The sequence below is a fragment of the Coregonus lavaretus genome, assembly GCF_964263955.1.
Source record: "Coregonus lavaretus genome assembly, chromosome: 1".
NCBI classification, from domain to species: Eukaryota; Metazoa; Chordata; class Actinopteri; order Salmoniformes; family Salmonidae; genus Coregonus; species Coregonus lavaretus.
The window spans coordinates 46,748,113-46,766,418 of NC_139988.1; the positions used below are offsets into that span (position 1 = coordinate 46,748,113).

Sequence of the window (18,306 nt, forward strand, 5' to 3'; positions counted from 1 at the left end):
AAAGTATTCAGACCCCTTACCTTTTTCCACATTTTGTTACGTTACAGCCTTATTCTGAAATTGATTAAATACAATTTTTTCCTCATCAATCTACACACAATACCCCATAATGACAAAGAAAAAACACGTTTTTAAATTTTTTCATCAACGATCTCCCTGTACTTTACTCTGTTCATCTTTCCCTCGATCCTGACTAGTCTCCCAGTCCCTGCCGCTGAAAAACATCCCCACAGCATGATGCTGCCACCACCATGCTTCACCATAGGAATGGTGGCAGGTTTCCTCCAGATGTGATGATTGGCATTCAGGCCAAAGAGTTCAATCTTGGTTTCATCAGACCAGAGAATCTTGTTTCTCATGGTCTGAGAGTCTTTAGGTGCCTTTTGGCAAACTCCAAGCGGGCTGTCATGTGCCTTTTACTGAGGAGTGGCTTCCGTCTGGCCACACTACCATAAAGGCCTGATTGGTGGAGTGCTGCAGAGATGGTTGTCCTTCTGGAAGGTTCTCCCATCTCCACAGAGGAACTCTAGAGCTCTGTCAGAGTGACCATCGGGTTCTTGGTCACCTCCCTGACCAAGGCCCTTCTCCCCTGATTGCTCAGTTTGGCCGGGCGGGCAGCTCTAGGAAGTGTCTTGGTGGTTCCAAACTTCTTCCATTTAAGAATGATGGAAATGTTTTGGTACCCTTCCCCAGATCTGTGCCTCGACACAACCCTGTCTCGGAGCTCTACGGACAATTCCTTCAAACTCATGGCTTGTTTGTTGCTCTGACATGCACTGTCAACTGTCGGACCTTATATAGACAGGTGTGTGCCTTTCCAAATCATGTCCAATCAATTGAATTTACCACACGTGGACTCCAATCAAGTTGTAGAGACATCTCAAGGATGATCAATGGAAACAGGATGCACCTGAGATCAATTTCGAGTCTCATAGCAAAGGGTCTGAATACTTATGTAAATAAGGTATTTCTGTTTTTTATTTGTAATACATTTGCAAAAAAATCTAAAAACCTGTTTTCGTTTTGTCATTATGGGGTATTGCGTGTAGATTGATGAGGAAAATTGTTTATTTAATCCAGTTTAGAAAAAGTCTGTAACGTAACAAAATGTGAAAAAAGTCAAGGGGTCTGAATACTTTCCAAATGCACTGTATTTGTGTCCATCTCTTGTGGTGCATTGTGAGGCTCAGTAGAGGTGCGTGGGTAAAATCACCAGGGAAATCAAGCCAGATGATGTGTTAATTAATTGCGTTGTTTGCTCTGTAACCTGTTAGTTCATATGCCTTGACACCGTGATATACAGGCCTAAAGCCGAGACAATAAGAAGACACAGTGGCAGAATAAATTTAACCACACGTTTGTTTCATCACAAAACTGGAGAGCAACATCTGTCTGGTGAAGTCCACAAAACATAGCGCATGTAACTTACAGTTACATGACCTACAGCATGGTCAAGCAAGTTAATGTTTCCGACATTTTCGGACTACTAAACAACTATTGATTTAGAGTTACCGCAAGTCGCAAAGAAAACAGGCGCTGCCTCCACTATTCCAGCACCATTTCAACTTCAACATTTCAATATCATCTAATCACCTATGCTTTCCCTAATACAGTGACAACTAAAAGATACCAAAAACGATTTAGTCCAATCAACATAAGCTAAATATGATGTGCGTGTGTGTGTGCGTGCGTGCGTGAGTGTATGTGTGTGCGTGTGTGTGTGTGCATGTGTGTGTGTGTGTGCATGCGTACATGAAAGTAAAAAAAACATCTTGACTCACCCTACTTGTAGAGAAACGCCAATGCCATCCTCTTTCATGTTGCCTGAATGGTCTATGACTCAGTCATTCAGTACACGCTGTTCGTTTTTGTTGTCCTAGGCTACCTGGCTAAAATGCTTGCTCGCTAGATTTAACTTAATGGGCAAACGATGCACCAGGCCAGCTCGTTAACATTAGCTAGCCAACTAAATCTAGCTACATGTTGAACTTACAGTAAAACCTCAAGTCCAAATCCCTATCTCCATCCATAGCTAATTTAGGAAAGGGACGATTTTTGCTAGCTAGCTGGGCACCGGATGACAATGACACAACAAGATGCAACAATTCAAGTTTTCTGTCAATGACGTTTGGCTTCCAATGTGATGTGATTGGTGTGAAGCAAAATCCAAACTGGCTTCCCTTGACACTTTTGTTTGGTGCGCCAGGACCATTCACAGCTGAGCTCACTCAGTTTAGCTCAATGCTGATTGGCTATTATTGTATAATTTTTTTATCAAGGGAGGCCAAATGCTCGCTGGCTTCCCTAGCATTCAATGCTACGGCCGGCAACAATGTCATACTCTTTTTGACCAGACAGCATAGATGGGCTACACATACAGAGACAGAGGGGCGCTGTTTCGTTCACTTGGATGCTTTCTCCGGTGAGATACATTCAGCCTCTTGTGAATTGAAGGAAATGTATGAAACACAGAGAAATGAAAGATAAATTATTTAGTATGTTTTTTTTCTTGGTAATTTTATTTGGGAAGCCTGGCTTCCCTTGGCATCCATGCATACACATCACTTGTGAGGCTGCGTTGTGGTCAGGGCAGATGTAAGGACTTAACCCCGGTGACCCTGCTGTCCCGCCTGAACAAATAAAACGTCAACATCCTGCTTCACAGCCCCTCTCCATCCCCCATCTTACCCAACCTGACAGCTCCATTTCCTCCTTCACACACTCCTCCCTACACTCCACAGCCACGAATCAACTGTAGTGTTAGGAGACTATTTTAAGTTCAATCAAATCAAAAATTCTGCACAAATAAATGTGTGTGTGTGCGCGTGTGTGTTTGTGTTTGGTTTTGCTATCCTGGTGGGGACCAGAAGTCCTCACAAGGATAGTAAAACAAGGAACATTTGGACAAGTGGGGACATTTCGCCTGTACGCACAAGGAAAAATTATATTTTAGGCTTAAGTACCTGAAGTCTACCTTTAATGTAATTTACTGTTTCAGATCCCATGATGAGAAATTAGATCTCTAACTTTGACTAAAGGAGTCCAATAACATAAAATAGGATTTCTCAACCCGAACTGTACAGAGTACGGTTATATGCACGCAATAATAGTTTGATTTAAACGTTTACATGCTTTGCAAGAAGAATGATTTCCCTAATAGTCCTGTTTACATGGACACATATGAAATCAGGCTTCCTGATGGGAGTTTGATAAATGCAGAAAATCACCAATCAAAATAAATCTTCTACCACAACGACAAACAATTTCTGTATGGACCTCGCTTTGTGCACGGGGGCATTGTCATGCTGAAACAGGAAAGTGCCTTCCCCAAACTGTTGCCACAAAGTTGGAAGCACAGAATCGTCTACAATGTCATTGTATGCTGTAGCGTTAAGATTTCCCTTCACTGGAACTAAGGGGCCTAGCCCGAACCATGAAAAACAGCCCCAGATCATTATTCCTCCTCCACCAAACTTTACAGTTGGCACTAAGCATTCTAGCGTTCTCCTGACATCCGCCAAACCCAGATTAGTCCGTTGGACTGCCAGATGGTGAAGCGTGATTCATCACCCCAGAGAACATGTTTCCACTGCTCCAGAGTCCAATGGCGGTGAGCTTTACACCACTCCAGCCGACACTTGGCATTACGCATGGTGATCATAAGCTTGTGTGCGGCTGCTCGGCCATGGCAACCCATTTCATGAAGCTCCAGACAAACAGTTATTGTGCTGACGTTGCTTCCAGAGGCAGTTTGGAACTCGGTAGTGAGTGTTGCAATCAAGGACAGACAATTTTTACGCGCTACGCGCTTCAACACTCGGCCTTCCCGTTCTGTGAGCTTGTGTGGCCGATCACTTCACAGCTGAGCCATTGTTGCTCCTAGACATTTCCACTTCACAATAACAGCACTTACATTTGACCAGGGCAGCTCTAGCAGGGCAGAAATTTGACGAACTGACTTGTTGGAAAGGTGGCATCCTATGACGGTGCCACGTTGAAAATTACTGAGCTCTTTAGTAAGGCCATTCTACTGCCAATGTTTGTCTATGGAGATTGCATGGCTGTGTGCTTGATTATATACACCTGTCAGCAACGGGTGTGGCGAAAATAGCCAAATCCACTAATTTGAAGGGGTGTCCACATACTTTTGTATATATAGTGTACTTCAGTCTGAGACTGCTATTATTGAAGTAGTTTGTGGTGACATCAAATGAGGGGTATTGTACAAAACAAAATCATCAGAGATTGGATAATCTCTGACCAATCAGAGTATCAAAGCCAATGACGAATTTTCAAAATGCAGCTTTACCCTTTTGTGTTCTGTCTCTGGCCCAACTCATCGGTTTCTGGGACCAATCAGACGGTCTAGAATGGATTTCCATTCTAGAAATCGTCAGGGAGGTACTCAGAGCCACACTTATTGCAGAGAAGAAACTAACGTCCGTGGGCGTGATGTAGCGTTTGGCCGGAGCAAGGAGTTTGGGTAGCCTATCAAGATTAATGTGTTATCACTGTGATTTATCTAATAGCAGAACCAAATGACCTGGATTGCAGTTGAGATTACATTAAAAGTACATTGTGCAAGTTATCAATGACGTTTGAGATTCTGCAGAGATTATCACAGCAATTGTGAAGATCTCCACAGACCTGTGACGACCTATGCATGCTATCTTGAACATGCACACTTTATATGATTACATAAGACATTTATAGTTGCAGTAACCTCAAAATGTGGCCATGGATGTGTTACTCATTTTAAGGTTGAATGTTACATTAGTTTGTAAGATAGCCTTAACTTTAGGCTATTTACTGTATTACAAAAGTAATATTGAATTGCGTTTGGTTGACAATGGAACCAAATATCAACATTTAAGGGAGATGTATCTACTGCTTTGATAGTTCCATCTGAGCCACTTAGTCTGGCTTTAATTCCAGTTTGTCTACAAATTAATAATTTATATGTTGGATTCACATCTCCATCTCAACAAAAACTCAAAGTTAAGGAATAGAACTAAATCAATTCAAATCAAACTGTAAATGCACTTTAAATAAAGTTTGATTTAGTTATATTGTTTAACTTAGATTTTTGGTTGAGATGGAGACCTGAATCCAAAATATCAATTATTAATTTGTAAACAATATGGAATTAAAGCCAGACTAAATCAGTGGCACAAATGGAACTATCCAAGCAGAAGATACAGTACATCTCCTTCAAATGTTGAATTTGGTTGCGTTGACAACCAAACACATTTCAATATCCAGTTTGTCTGCAAATCAAAAATTGATACGTTGGATTCACATCTCCATCTCAACCAAAAATCAAAGTTAAAGAATAGGACTAAATCCAATCTATTCAAAGTTTAAATGCACTTTAAATCAAGTTTGATTTGATTTAGTCCTATTTTTTTACTTTGATTTTTGGTTGAAATGGAGACGTGAATCCAACATTTTAATTATTAACTTGAAGATTGCATTTGAAATCAACCAAAGCTTGAAACCCTAGGCCTATGTATTGTCTATTTTTTGTTTAATCCTGGGTTGAATAGAAATAATACCTGTTGATTAATTTGCAAATGCTATATATAGGCCTAAATAGCATAATTGATGATATGAGTGATAATGTACGGTTACATTTCATTTGACTTCGATAGCAACAGTGAATCTATTTCGTTTTTAAGTGGAGTTCTCTCAACAATCATTTTCACGATAGCGCATTGGTAACAGTCAGTAACAAATATCATAGCTGAGCAGGGCGTGGTTATAAATCCTGGATGGGAGACTAAAGGATTGCTGTAGATAGAGCAATTCTCCAGTAGGAAGTGCTGCCCAGACTATTCTTTTTTTTTTGATAATGGAAATAACGTTGAAGATCTGATGTTGTTTTAAAGGTACAAATTCAACATATTTTATACAGGGTTTGTCTATTCTGAAATTTGGTTACCATAATGACATAATACTGTGGTTGACATTTCACCCTCAAAACAACAGTTGTGCACGTCCCCGGGACTCGCTGCACATCCCTAGCCGGCGTTGGTGATGCCCCGCAACCACAGTGGTGATGATGCCGGTTCTGGGCTCTGAATGAAAACCTATAGGGCGTCGGTCTCAGGACTACAGGTTGAAAGATGTGAAGTCTGAACGTGCACATTATGACTTCTTTCAATTCCAATGTTTTTCCACGTCACAATACGTTGACAAATTACGTTAACACTGACCAAAATGTTGAATAAACAAAAAAAAGGCTGTGGAACCTGTTACTTATTAATATTTAGTTGAAACAACTAGATTTTTTTTTTTACAGTGTGGTTCAGGTAGCCTACACTTCACCCGGACAAAACCTCTAATCATTCCCTTTTCCCTATGTAGCTTTGTGCGCTGGAAGAATTCCCAGCAACAGGTGACTGATTTAGTACCCTACCATAAAAGTACTGTTTAAATCTGTTTACACTACATGATAACAGCTCGTATACTCACACGAAGGCGTGGTAGATGAACGCCCATGCCCTGGGTCTCTCCAGCACATTGTAGAGGTAATTCTGGAGACGCCGGTAGCGCGCGTTCCTGCGCCCGCTCTGCGCGCTGTAAATGAGCGGCTTCCCGAGCAAACTCAACCGGGCGCCCTTTTGCCTCTCCGCGCCCTCTGCACCTGCCGGGCCCAGCGAAAGCATCCCGTCTCCGACTCGAACCGCGTTGTTCATCAATCTCCGTCCAGACTCCACATCGTTCAACCCGTAGTCCTGAGCCCGACGCCCTGGAGAGGTTTTCATCCAGAGCCCAGTACCGGCCTCATCGCCACTGTGGTTGCGGGGCATGGCATCACCAACGCCGGCTGGGGATGTGCAGCGAGTCCCGAGGACGTGCACATAGAATGTAGATGAGTTTGCACAAAAGGGGAAAGAAAACCATACGGCTATATTAATGAATTAATTGAAATAACTATAATTAACACTAGGCAATTTTATGATCTCATCCTCTATCTCGGTGGTCTGTCTACTGGGGTTCGGTGAGGTAAGTAGAATTCTGGGGATTGGAGACTTCTGTGCCCACGGCGCTTTGGCCATCTGCGTGAGGCGCGAAAGAGTAGGGTTATGAAGGAGTGTCAACGACCCCCGGACAGAAATTTGGCGAGGGGAGGAAATAACCCGACACTAACTCCCTCCCTCCTTCTCTTTCTCTGACTTCGAGATGTAATATCCACGCGGCTCAGAATTTGCACAGACAGACAAGAAGCTTTATGTTTCTGAACCTGGTGCAAGCTTGCTTTCCAAATTGTGGCAGTTTGTTTGGTTCTTCAATGCGCGCGTCTTCAATCATGGCACAGCAGTTGTCTAGAATGTTGAATCACTCGGAAATCAAGTATGTGGCATTAGAGAGAAGCAACAAGCCCATGGCTACCAGGGAATCGATGTGAGGCTTCAGCAGAGCAGGGGACAGGCACGTGCGGTGCTGAGGAAAACCTATTCAGGATAAGTATAATAATCTGTATTCTGAAACGCTGCCTCAATATTATCACCCACTGCGACCTCACCTCGAAAATATTAACGGGCTCCTATGGAATGAGCTCCAATTAAGCGCGTATAGGCTTTTACACTTCCATTTCAAAGGCCGGTGAATACGAATAAGATAAGTAAGCGGTCATCCAAAACAAAAACATTTAAAATTACATCTAAGATCAAATAATTCGCGTCAAAAGCAGAGATACACATCGGGTAAGTCCAGTTCATCACTGTCCTCCCTCCTACTCACGGTGTCCCAGATTGTCGGACTGTCGACTCTCTTGTAGCGCTGAATATGGGCATTGACAATTACAACGCGATTCATCCGTGGCCAAAGTGTCGTCGGTCAGATGTCCTTTTTCGTTTACTTTCTTTTCAAATACGATTTTCTGTCCTACTTTTTCGTTTATGTAAATATTAGATCTTTTTGCGCTTGTGACTTTAGGTCACGCTCTTCAAAACGCAATTCATAGACAACAGGGGTTCTGTCCGACCACGTGATCTCAATTGAAACACACACACACGTTATACATTGTAGACTATTAGGCCTATGCAGCGGCATAAAACAAACTACCCACTTGGCAAAAACTTGTTGAATCAACGTTTTTCCACGTCATTTCAACAACAAAAATTCAATGTGATGACGTTGAATCAAGGTGGAAAACTGATTGGATTTGCAAAAAGTCATCACCCTAAGGGAATGTAGCATTTTTTCCCCACCCAACTTTTAACCTTAATCCAATGTCATGGTGACATTTGTTGATTTCACGTTGAATTCAGCCAAATGTAAATAGACTTGAACTGACATCTGTGCCTAGTGGGTATAGCCTACACCAGGGTTCTTCAATTCTGGTCCTGGAGGGCCGAAACACCTCTGTTTTTCATCCTCTCCTTCTAATCAGGGGCTAATTCAGACCTGGGACACCAGGTGAGTGCAATTAACTACGAGGTAGAAATAAAAAACAGAAGTGTTTCGGCCCTCCAGGACCGGAATTGAAGAACCCTGGCCTACACTCTCATTGCGAAACTTTTCACTTGAACATGGACTGTGTCAGGGCAGTGAAATGTTTGTGAAATCATATTCATTCTGAAAGAAAATAAACCACAGACAGACCTAACAAATCTAAAAGTTTAATGGCCTATGTTATACAGTACTGCAGACAGTGCACATGCTGTACCTAAAGCAATTACAACTATTTAACACAATTCCGTTATCTATACCCAGGGTAGCACCAGTGGGGTGCCTCTGGTTACATTTCTGACAGCACACTTAGTAAATTAAAACCTCACAATCACTTTCTCTAACTGCTCTAAAATCCTCCTTATTTTGTTAAAACAGAGACTGCGAGACCTCATCTCTCTCTCTCTCTCTCTCTCTCTCTCTCTCTCTCTCTCTCTCTCTCTCTCTCTCTCTCTCTCTCTCATGAACACACACACACAATATATCCAAACATTCTGTTGCACCCTTACTCTTTTCAAATACAGTGGAAGAAAACAGTGAATGTGTCCCTCGAATTAATCTCTTAGACTAAGAATATAGTTACCATTTGGCCCACAGGCATCCTTATGACAGAATATCAAACACCAGATGAATAAATAAAATGGATTTGAGAGGAGACGTGGCTAGAGGAGCACAGCAAGCGCTTGTGTGTGTGTGTGTGCATGCTTGTGTGCGTGCGTGTGTGTGTGCATGCTTGTGTGTGTGCATACATGCATTTTCTGTGTTTATGTCAGATGAGGGAGCTCTATGGACAGGGTGTCTATGAAGAGGATGACTTTCAGGAGTTACTGGTAGGGCATTACTGAGCCATATCCCCTGCCTCTCTCAGCAGGGCAGAAGTCATCCTACTGTTCCCCAACATCAGTAAGGCCCCTATTCTGTCCTTTTAGTATCATCAATCTGCTGTCTGTGTCGTAATAGAAGAACCCCCTCTAGTGGTGACAGGTTGACATCACAAACTGTATTCATACTCCGGTATGAAAGTCCACATTTCACTTTTGCTCTACTGTTACAATTGTCGATTTAATCATGGATGCTTTCAAGGGATAAGAGTGATAAAGACGTCTTTAGAAAGGCTTAATTAAATAGGTAAATCCGCTCATCAAACTGCAATGGAGGTAATTAAACTCGTACACAATTAAAGGTCTCCCTTCACAGCAGATAATCTAAACATACAAGCATACATGAACTCTTCACAATTGTAATTCACATAGCCTTGTGGGATCTATCAGCAACTCATCTCCTTTTATACTGCTTTATAAAACCAATGGTTCTACAAAAGGAATTAGCTGATCCATCAGTTTGGAAAACATTGCTACTAACAGCACAAATCTTTCAACCATTAGGCCTAACACAGTACATGGGGAGTCTAACAGAGCTATAAGACTATGCCTACACAGAGCGCGAGAGGGAGAAAGAGACAGAAGGCGATGAGGGAGAAGAAAAATAGAGTGAAAAAGTGATAGAGAGAGCGAGAGAAAGAGCAAATGTAATACAGACAGAGGGAGAGAGTGATAGATAGAGATAGTTAGGGAAAGAGAGAAAGAGAGAGCGAGAACAATGAGAAGCCAGTGGTTTATGGGATGTTTAGGCCTCTCTTCCTCCTGTGTCATATTTTTTTCTGAGCTGCCGGAGCATGGCACAGCTATGAGGCATAGCGTGAGGCCAGACAAACGCCCCCATAACGCAGACCATAAAAATACTGAGGAGATTACATGGCTATCGGGATCAAGGCAGCGCCCCATGAGTAATGAGTATTTAAACATAAGCAGTGGATGCTAGTGGGAGATGAGCTCCAGTCTTGACATGCTTCTTAGCATATTTGCTAGAGCCCAGGTATAAATCAGATTCCTTTTAAATAGATTTTGTTATACCACAGTGGTGGTGATTTTGATAGCGGAATGCTGTGCCAGGCAAGGAGATTGAGCACCTTCTCACCTCCAGCTGAAATAAACTCAGGTCAAGTGAGCAACCAAACAGGGTTCTCTTTCATATACTAGTTTCGATGTATGACATTGGGCTCAGAATCACTAATCGGGGAAGGACAAATCTTCGGAGACAGACAGGTCAAGTGGCGAATGAGGTGTGGCCCTCCCCTCATTATAAGGCGCCACTCGCCCATCCTTTGGTCATTCTCTCCTCTCTTCCTTGCGAAGAGTTCTTTTGAAGCTCTCCTCAGCACAACTTTATCCCTGTCATCCTGCTTAACTGTTCTCAGGTGAACCGCGAGGTTAATGTTGCCAAACATAGGATTTTTCAGCTCTTGTCCAACTGACCAAAAGGAAAGTTTTTGCTTCATGTAAAATTTGCTCGTTTGCTTTTTCTACTCACTAAGTCTCCGGTGGTAGCTAGCGTCACACGGCTAGCTACTGAGACTTGACTAGCTCTAGCACCAAGGCTTAGCTAACTTGGCTAGCTCGCCGCAAGGCCAGCTGTAGAACCAAACTAGCTTTTCTACCTGGAAATGTAGAATTACTAGCTCTCCTCTCTCGATTAGCTCAAACCATGTCCCCTTGTACCGTGTTGACTAAACTGGCTGTCCTAGCTTCACAGCTTGTTGGTTGAGAGACACGCTTTGTCCGTTGAGAGATTAAGAAAGCATGCGCTGTCTCCAGCTAGCATTGTGCTAACTAGCGAGGTTATTTGCCCACGAGGCGAACACTAGCTAGCTTTCACTTTGCCCGATAACGAACTATTTCTCAGAGCCATGGAGCCTGCGGCCACTGAACAGGGAGAACTAGGCAGTGCTCCTTCCCAGTTTATCAAAAGTTTTGGAAAAACATGTCAATAATCAACTGACTGGCTTTCTTGATGTATATAGTATTTTCTCCAGTATGCAGTCTGGTTCTGCTCAGGTTATGGATGTGTCACTGCAACCTTAAAGGTCCTAAATTATGTCACCATTGCCCTTGATTCTAAGCAATGTTGTACTGCTATTTTTATTGACTTGGCCAAAGCTTTTGATATAGTACACCATTCCATTCTTGTGGGTCTGCTAAGGAGTATTGGTGTCTCTGAGGGGTCTTTGGCCTGGTTTGCTAACTACCTCTCTCAAAGAGTGCAGTGTGTAAAGTCAGAACATCTGCGGTCTCAGCCACTGCCTGTCACCAAGGGAGTACCCCAAGGCTCGATCCTAGGCCCCACGCTCTTCTCAATTTACGTCAACAACATAGCTCAGGCAGTAGGAAGCTCTCTCATCCATTTATATGCAGATGATACAGTTTTATACTCAGCTGGAACAGCAGGAACAGGTTGATAGCTTCAAGTTCCTTGGTGTCCACATCACCAACAAACTATCATGGTCCAAACACACCAAGACAGTCGTGAAGAGGACACGACAAAGCATATTCCCCCTCAGGAGACTGAAAAGATTTGGCATGGGTCCTCAGATCCTCAAAAAGTTCTACAGCTGCACCATCAAGAGCATCCTGATTGGTTGCATCACCGCCTGGTATGGCAACTGCTCGGCCTCCGAACGCAAGGCACTACAGAGGGTAGTGCGTACGGCCCAGTACATGATTCCCCTGTAGCTGTAGCTCAGTTGGTAGAGCATGGCGCTTGCAATGCCAGGGTTGTGGGTTTGTTTCCCACGGGGGGCCAGTATGAAAATGTATGCACTCACTAACTGTAAGTCGCTCTGGATAAGAGCATCTGCTAAATGACTAAAATGTAAATCACCGGGGCCAAGCTTCCTGCCATCCAGGACCTCTATACCAGGCGTTGTCAGAGAAAGGCCCTAAAAATTGTCAAAGACTCCAGCCATCCTAGTCATAGACTGTTCTCTCTGCTACTGCTCGGCAAGCGGTACCGGAGCACCAAGTCTAGATCCAAAAGGCTTCTTAACAGCTTCTACCCCCAAGCCATAAGACTCCTGAACAGCTAATCATGGCTTCCCGGACTATTTGCATTGTCCCCAACCCCTCTTTTACGCTGCTGCTACTCTGTTTATTATCTATGCATAGTCACTTTAACTCTATCCACATGTACATATTACCTCAATTACCACGACTAACCGGTGCCCCCGCACATCGACTCTGTACCGGTACCCCCTGTATATAGCCTCCCTACTGTTATTTTATTTTACTGCTGCTCTTTAATTATTTGCTATTTTTAGTTTTTATTTTATCTATGTTTTACTTAACACTTTAAAAAATATAATTTTTATTTTTCTTAAAACTGCATTGTTGGCTAAGGGCTTACACCGCACTGGTGTAATTCCTACATCTGAGGGTTTAGAGCTTGAGGTAGTCACCTCATACAAGTACTTGGGAGTATGGGTAGACGGTACACTGTCCTTCTCTCAGCACATATCCAAGCTGCAGGCTAAGGTTAAAGCTAGACTTGGTTTCCTATCGTAATCGCTCCTCTTTCACCCCAACTGCCAAACTAACCCTGATTTAGATGATCATCCTACCCATGCTAGTTTACGGAGACGTAATTTATAGATTGGCAGGTAAGGGTGCTCTCCAGCAGCTAGATGTTCTTTACCATTCAACAATCAGATTTGCCACCAATGCTCCTTATAGGACACATCACTGCACTCCTCTGTAAACTGGCCATCTCTGTACACCCAAAGCAAGACCCACTGGTTGATTATTATTTATAAAACCCAATTAGGCCTCACTCCCCCCTATCTGAGATACCTACTGCAACCCTCATCCTCCACATACAACACCCGTCCTGCCAGTCACATTCTGTTAAGTGTACCCAAAGCACACACATCCCTGGGTCACTCCTCTTTTTAGTTCACTGCAGCTAGCGACTGGAACGAGCTGCAAAAAACACTTAAACTGGAGAGTTTTATCTCCATCTCTACATTCAAAGACTCAATCATGGACACTCTTACTGACACTTGTGGCTGCTTCGCGTGATGTATTGTTGTCTCTACCTTTTTGCCCTTTGTGCTGTTGTCTGTGCCTAACAATGTTTGTACCATGTTTGTGCTGCTACCATGTTGTGCTGCTGCCATCTTATGTTGCTGCCATGTTGTTGTCATGTTGTGTTGCTACCATGCTGTGTTGTCATGTGTTGCTGCCATGCTGTGTTGTTGTCTTAGGTCTCTCTTTATGTAGTGTTATGATGTGTGTTTTGTTCTATATTTAATTTTTAAAAATTGCCCCTGTCCCCGCAGGAGGCCTTTTGTCTCTTGGTATGCCGTCATTGTAAATAAGAATGTGTTCTTAATTGACTTGCCTAGTTAAATAAAGGTTCAATTAAAAATACAGTAAAACAATTCCTTGCTCGCAAGAGCTCAAGGAAGAGAGGCATGCTTTTATTCATTTGTAATTTTTTAGAAATATTTTTATATACTTGTAAATGACCAGAGGACGGGCTAGTGGCACCTTATAATGAGGGGAGGGTCTCACCTCATTCACCACTCTACCTGTCTGTCTCCGACTGTGTGATTGGTCCTTCCCCGATTAGTGATTCTGAGCGAATCCCAATGTGATACATCTCACTCCTATTACCAGAGAACCGGGGTTATGACAGTATGTCCAACCGGCCTCACAACCGCAGACCAAGTGTATGGCATCGTGTTGGCGAGCGGTTTGCTGATGTCAACGTTGTGAACAGAGTGCCCCATGGTGGCGGTGGGGTTATTGTATGGGCAGGTATAAGCTACGGACAACGAACACAATTGCATTTTATCGATGGCAATTTGAATGCAGAGAGATACCATGACTAGATCCTGAGGGCCATTGTCGTGCCGTTCATCCGCCGCCATCACCTCATGTTTCAGCATGATAATGCACGACCCCATGTTGCAAGGACCTGTACACAATTCCTGGAAGCTGAAAATGTCCCAGGTGTTCCATGGCCTGCGTACTCACCAGACATGTCACCCATTGAGCTTGTTTGGGATGCTCTGGATCAAACGTGTATGACAGCGTGTTCCAGTTCGCGCCAATATCCAGCAACTTGGCACAGCCATTGAAGAGTGGGACAACATTCCACAGGCCACAATCAACAGCCTGATCAATTCTATGTGAAGGAGATGTGTCGCGCTGCATGAGGCAAATGGTGGTCACACCAGATACTGACTGGTTTTCTGATCCATGCCCCAACTTTCTTTTAAAGGTATCTGACCAACAGATGCATATCTGTATTCCCAGACATGTGAAATCCATAGATTAGGGCCTAATTTATTTATTTCAATTGACTGATTTCCTTATATGAACTGTAACTTGTTGCATGTTGCGTTTATATTTTGGTTCAGTATATATTAGGACATAATGTGCACTTTAATGAAGAATCAATGGCACATTGATTGGGAATGTGACCTTACAGTAGAATGTAACCTATTATATTGTTGTTTAATACATGTATAGAGCATTATCATTCTATTAGAACATATACAGTATTCGATACATAGAGCATTACTATACTACATACAGTCAGGTCCAAAATTATTTGCACCCTTGATTAAGAGGACCAAAAAAGAGAGAAAGAGTTTAGAGAAAGAGAACAAGTAATACAAAACATCTTTAAAAAGTATTGGCACCCCTGTTTTCAATACTATTACTGGCACTCTCTCCCAAGGAAACAACACTGAGCCTTTTTCAAAAATGTTTTGTGAGATTGGAGAACACATTGGGAGGGATCTTAGACCATTCCTGCATACAGAATCTTTCCAGATCCTTGATATCCTACGTCTACGCTTATGGACTGCCCTTCACAGTAAGGTACTTAATTGTTACCCAGAAAAAATGTGATATTGAGATAAAAAAAAGTCTCAATATATAAAACATTTGAGTCATTCTCAGAAGTTCCAAGCCGTTAGAACCTCCTTATTCATACTCTGAGCTGCTTGATACATACAATGTATTATTTTTTCTTAGGGTCAGCTTCCTTGAGCATGCGAGCAGGACGCCCAGTAGGCTAGAGCAAACAAATGTAACACACATTCTTTACTAACGGACAGAGAACACGACAGGTTAAGCACCCACACACACCAAACCCCCCAGTAACAGACAACAACTTACCTTGCCCTGCTGTGGCTCATCCACATTTACATCTATGTCCACGACTCAACTCACCTTTTATTTAAAAGTAGGGAAAAAAAATAAAACGAATACGAAAATAGAAAGAGGAAAAATGTCCTCTTGTAGTACAACAGCATCTGTCAACACATATAAAGGTGATTAATGTACAGTACATACTGTATGTAATATGTTAATGTTTATACATGTTCAGTTTTGACAATTTCATTCTGTACTGAAACATCTGCCTGTTATTCAAGATAACACTCAATATAGCACCTCTACCTCTGAAGGTCTTTGTCAACCTCTGCTCAGACCTAAATAGCAGGGTTACAAGAACCTCCACCAGGGGGGACTGTAGCATCCCCAAACAGTCAACCACCTTCCCCCAATCTGCCTTCTCAAACAAAGCAATAAAGACATTGAATGGCCTTTCTTCCTCCCTGAAAGCTGACACAAAAACATGGATCAAGTCCAATCAGACGTGTTCACACTTATTTTAATCTAATATGCCACAATTACTTTTTTAATGCAACAGAAAACACACTAAATCACACACGTGCAATTTCAATAGGTGCAATAACTGGGCCCTGTGCAATATTTGGATTTTACTATGTAATTACGTGTTTTACAACTCACACATCAGGTCCAACAGAAATATGTGCAATTACTTTAATGTGTATGTGAAACTTTTATGACTTCTGTTTTGAAACGTGTCTGTACTGTATGTCCTGACCTCTGTTTTTAAATGTCTGATGTATGTACACTACCGTTCAAAAGTTTGGGGTCACTTAGAAATGTCCTTGTTTTCAAAAGAAAAACAATTTTTTTGTCCATTACAATAACATCAAATTGATCAGAAATACAGTGTAGACCTTGTTAATGTTGTAAATGGATGTTGTAGCTGGAAACGGCTGATTTTTAATGGAATATCTACATAGGCGTACAGAGGCCCATTATCAGCAACCATCAGTCCTGTGTTCCAATGGCACGTTGTGTTTGCTAATCCAAGTTTATCATTTTAAAAGGCTAATTGATCATTATAAAACCCTTTTGCAATTATGTTAGCACAGCTGAAAACTGTTGTGCTGACTAAAGAAGCAATAAAACTGGCCTTCTTGAGACTAGTTGAGTATCTGGAGCATCAGCAATTGTGGGTTTGATTACAGGCTCAAAATGGCCAGAAACAAATAACTTTCTTCTGAAACTCGTCAGTCTATTCTTGTTCTGAGAAATTAAGGCTATTCCATGCGAGAAATTGCCAAGAAACTGAAGATCTCGTACAACGCTGTGTACTACTCCCTTCACAGAACAGCACAAACTGGCTCTAACCAGAATAGAAAGAGGAGTGGGAGGCCCTGGTGCACAACTGAGCAAGAAGACAAATACATTAGAGTGTCTAGTTTGAGAAACAGACGCCTCACAGGTCCTCAACTGGCAGCTTCATTAAATAGTTGCTGAAAAACATCAGTCTCAACGTCAACAGTGAAGAGGCGACTCTGGGATGCTGACCTTCTAGGCAGAGTTGCAAAGAAAAAGCCATATCTCAGACTGGCCAGTAAAAAGAAAACATTAAGATGGACAAAAGAACACAGACACTGGACAGAGGAAGATTGGAAAAAATGGTTATGGACAGACAAATCGAAGTTTGAGGTGTTCGGATCACAAAGAAGAACATTTGTGAGACGCAGACCAAATGAAAAGATGCTGGAGGAGTGCTTGATGCCATCTGTCAAGCATGGTGGAGGCAATGTGATGGTCTGGGGGCGCTTTGCTGGTGGTAAAGTGGGAGATTTGTACAGGGTAAACGGGATCTTGAAGAAGGAAGGCTATCACTCCATTTTGCAACGCCATGCCATACCCTGTGGACAGCGCTTGATTGGAGCCAATTTCCTCCTACAACAGGACAATGACCCAAAGCACAGCTCCAAACTATGCAAGAACTATTTAGGGAAGAAGCAGTCAGCTGGTATTCTCTCTATAATGGAGTGGCCAGCAAAGTCACCGGATCTCAACCCTATTGAGCTGTTGTGGGAGCAGCTTGACCGTATGGTACGTAAGAAGTGCCCATCAAGCCAATCCAACTTGTGGGAGGTGCTTCAGGAAGCATGGAGTGAAATCTCTTCAGATGACCTCAACAAATTGACAACTTGAATGCCAAAGGTCTGCAAGGCTGTAATTGCTGCAAATGGAGGATTCTTTGACGAAAGCAAAGTTTGAAGGACACAATTATTATTTCAATTAAAAATCATTATTTCTAACCTTGTCAATTAATACATTTCCAATTCATTTTGCTATATTTCCTATTCAAACTCATTACATGTATGTTTTCATGGAAAACAAGGATTTCTAAGTGACCCCAAACTTTGGAACGGTAGTGTATGTTGTCTGTTTTTATATAATGTTTTCATGTTTATATGTCCACCTGCCCAGTGACTACAGATGTAAATGAGCTGTTAGTTAAATGTGGTGCAACGCATGACTTCTCATTTCTGAGGCAAGTTTTTGCTGTACATTGTCCCTTTTCAAATAAACGCCATAAATAAAATAAATACATTTATTTTAAATAAAAATAGGAACGCCTATACCCACTTCAGCCTCATCTTCTGCCCCATCATCCTCCTGAGGAAAGGACGCTAGGGAAGAGGTATTTTTCATCATCAATCATTTCAAGCAATATTATCATATTACCATATATTTTCGCAAATATAAATGTTTCATTACTTTAAATAAAAAAGAAGGTCTACCCTCATCATCATCCTCAGACACACTCTTGCCCTTTTTCTCTATTGCAGGGGCATCCTCCACAGAGTGAGGTTCCTCTAAACCA

General features: G+C 42.3%; 1 protein-coding gene across 1 annotated transcript in view; it reads right to left on the minus strand.

Annotated features, from left to right (window-relative positions):
• Window positions 1-6,812, minus strand: part of LOC311135016 (potassium voltage-gated channel subfamily KQT member 5-like) — a gene marked incomplete at both ends in the record, with an annotated part of 171,845 nt that extends 165,033 nt beyond the window's left edge. The window contains one exon of the mRNA XM_084168853.1: window positions 6,475-6,812. Coding sequence (XP_084024979.1) covers window positions 6,475-6,812 — 338 coding nt within the window. The remainder of the gene's footprint in view (window positions 1-6,474) is intronic.
• Between the last annotated feature and the right edge of the window lie 11,494 nt (window positions 6,813-18,306).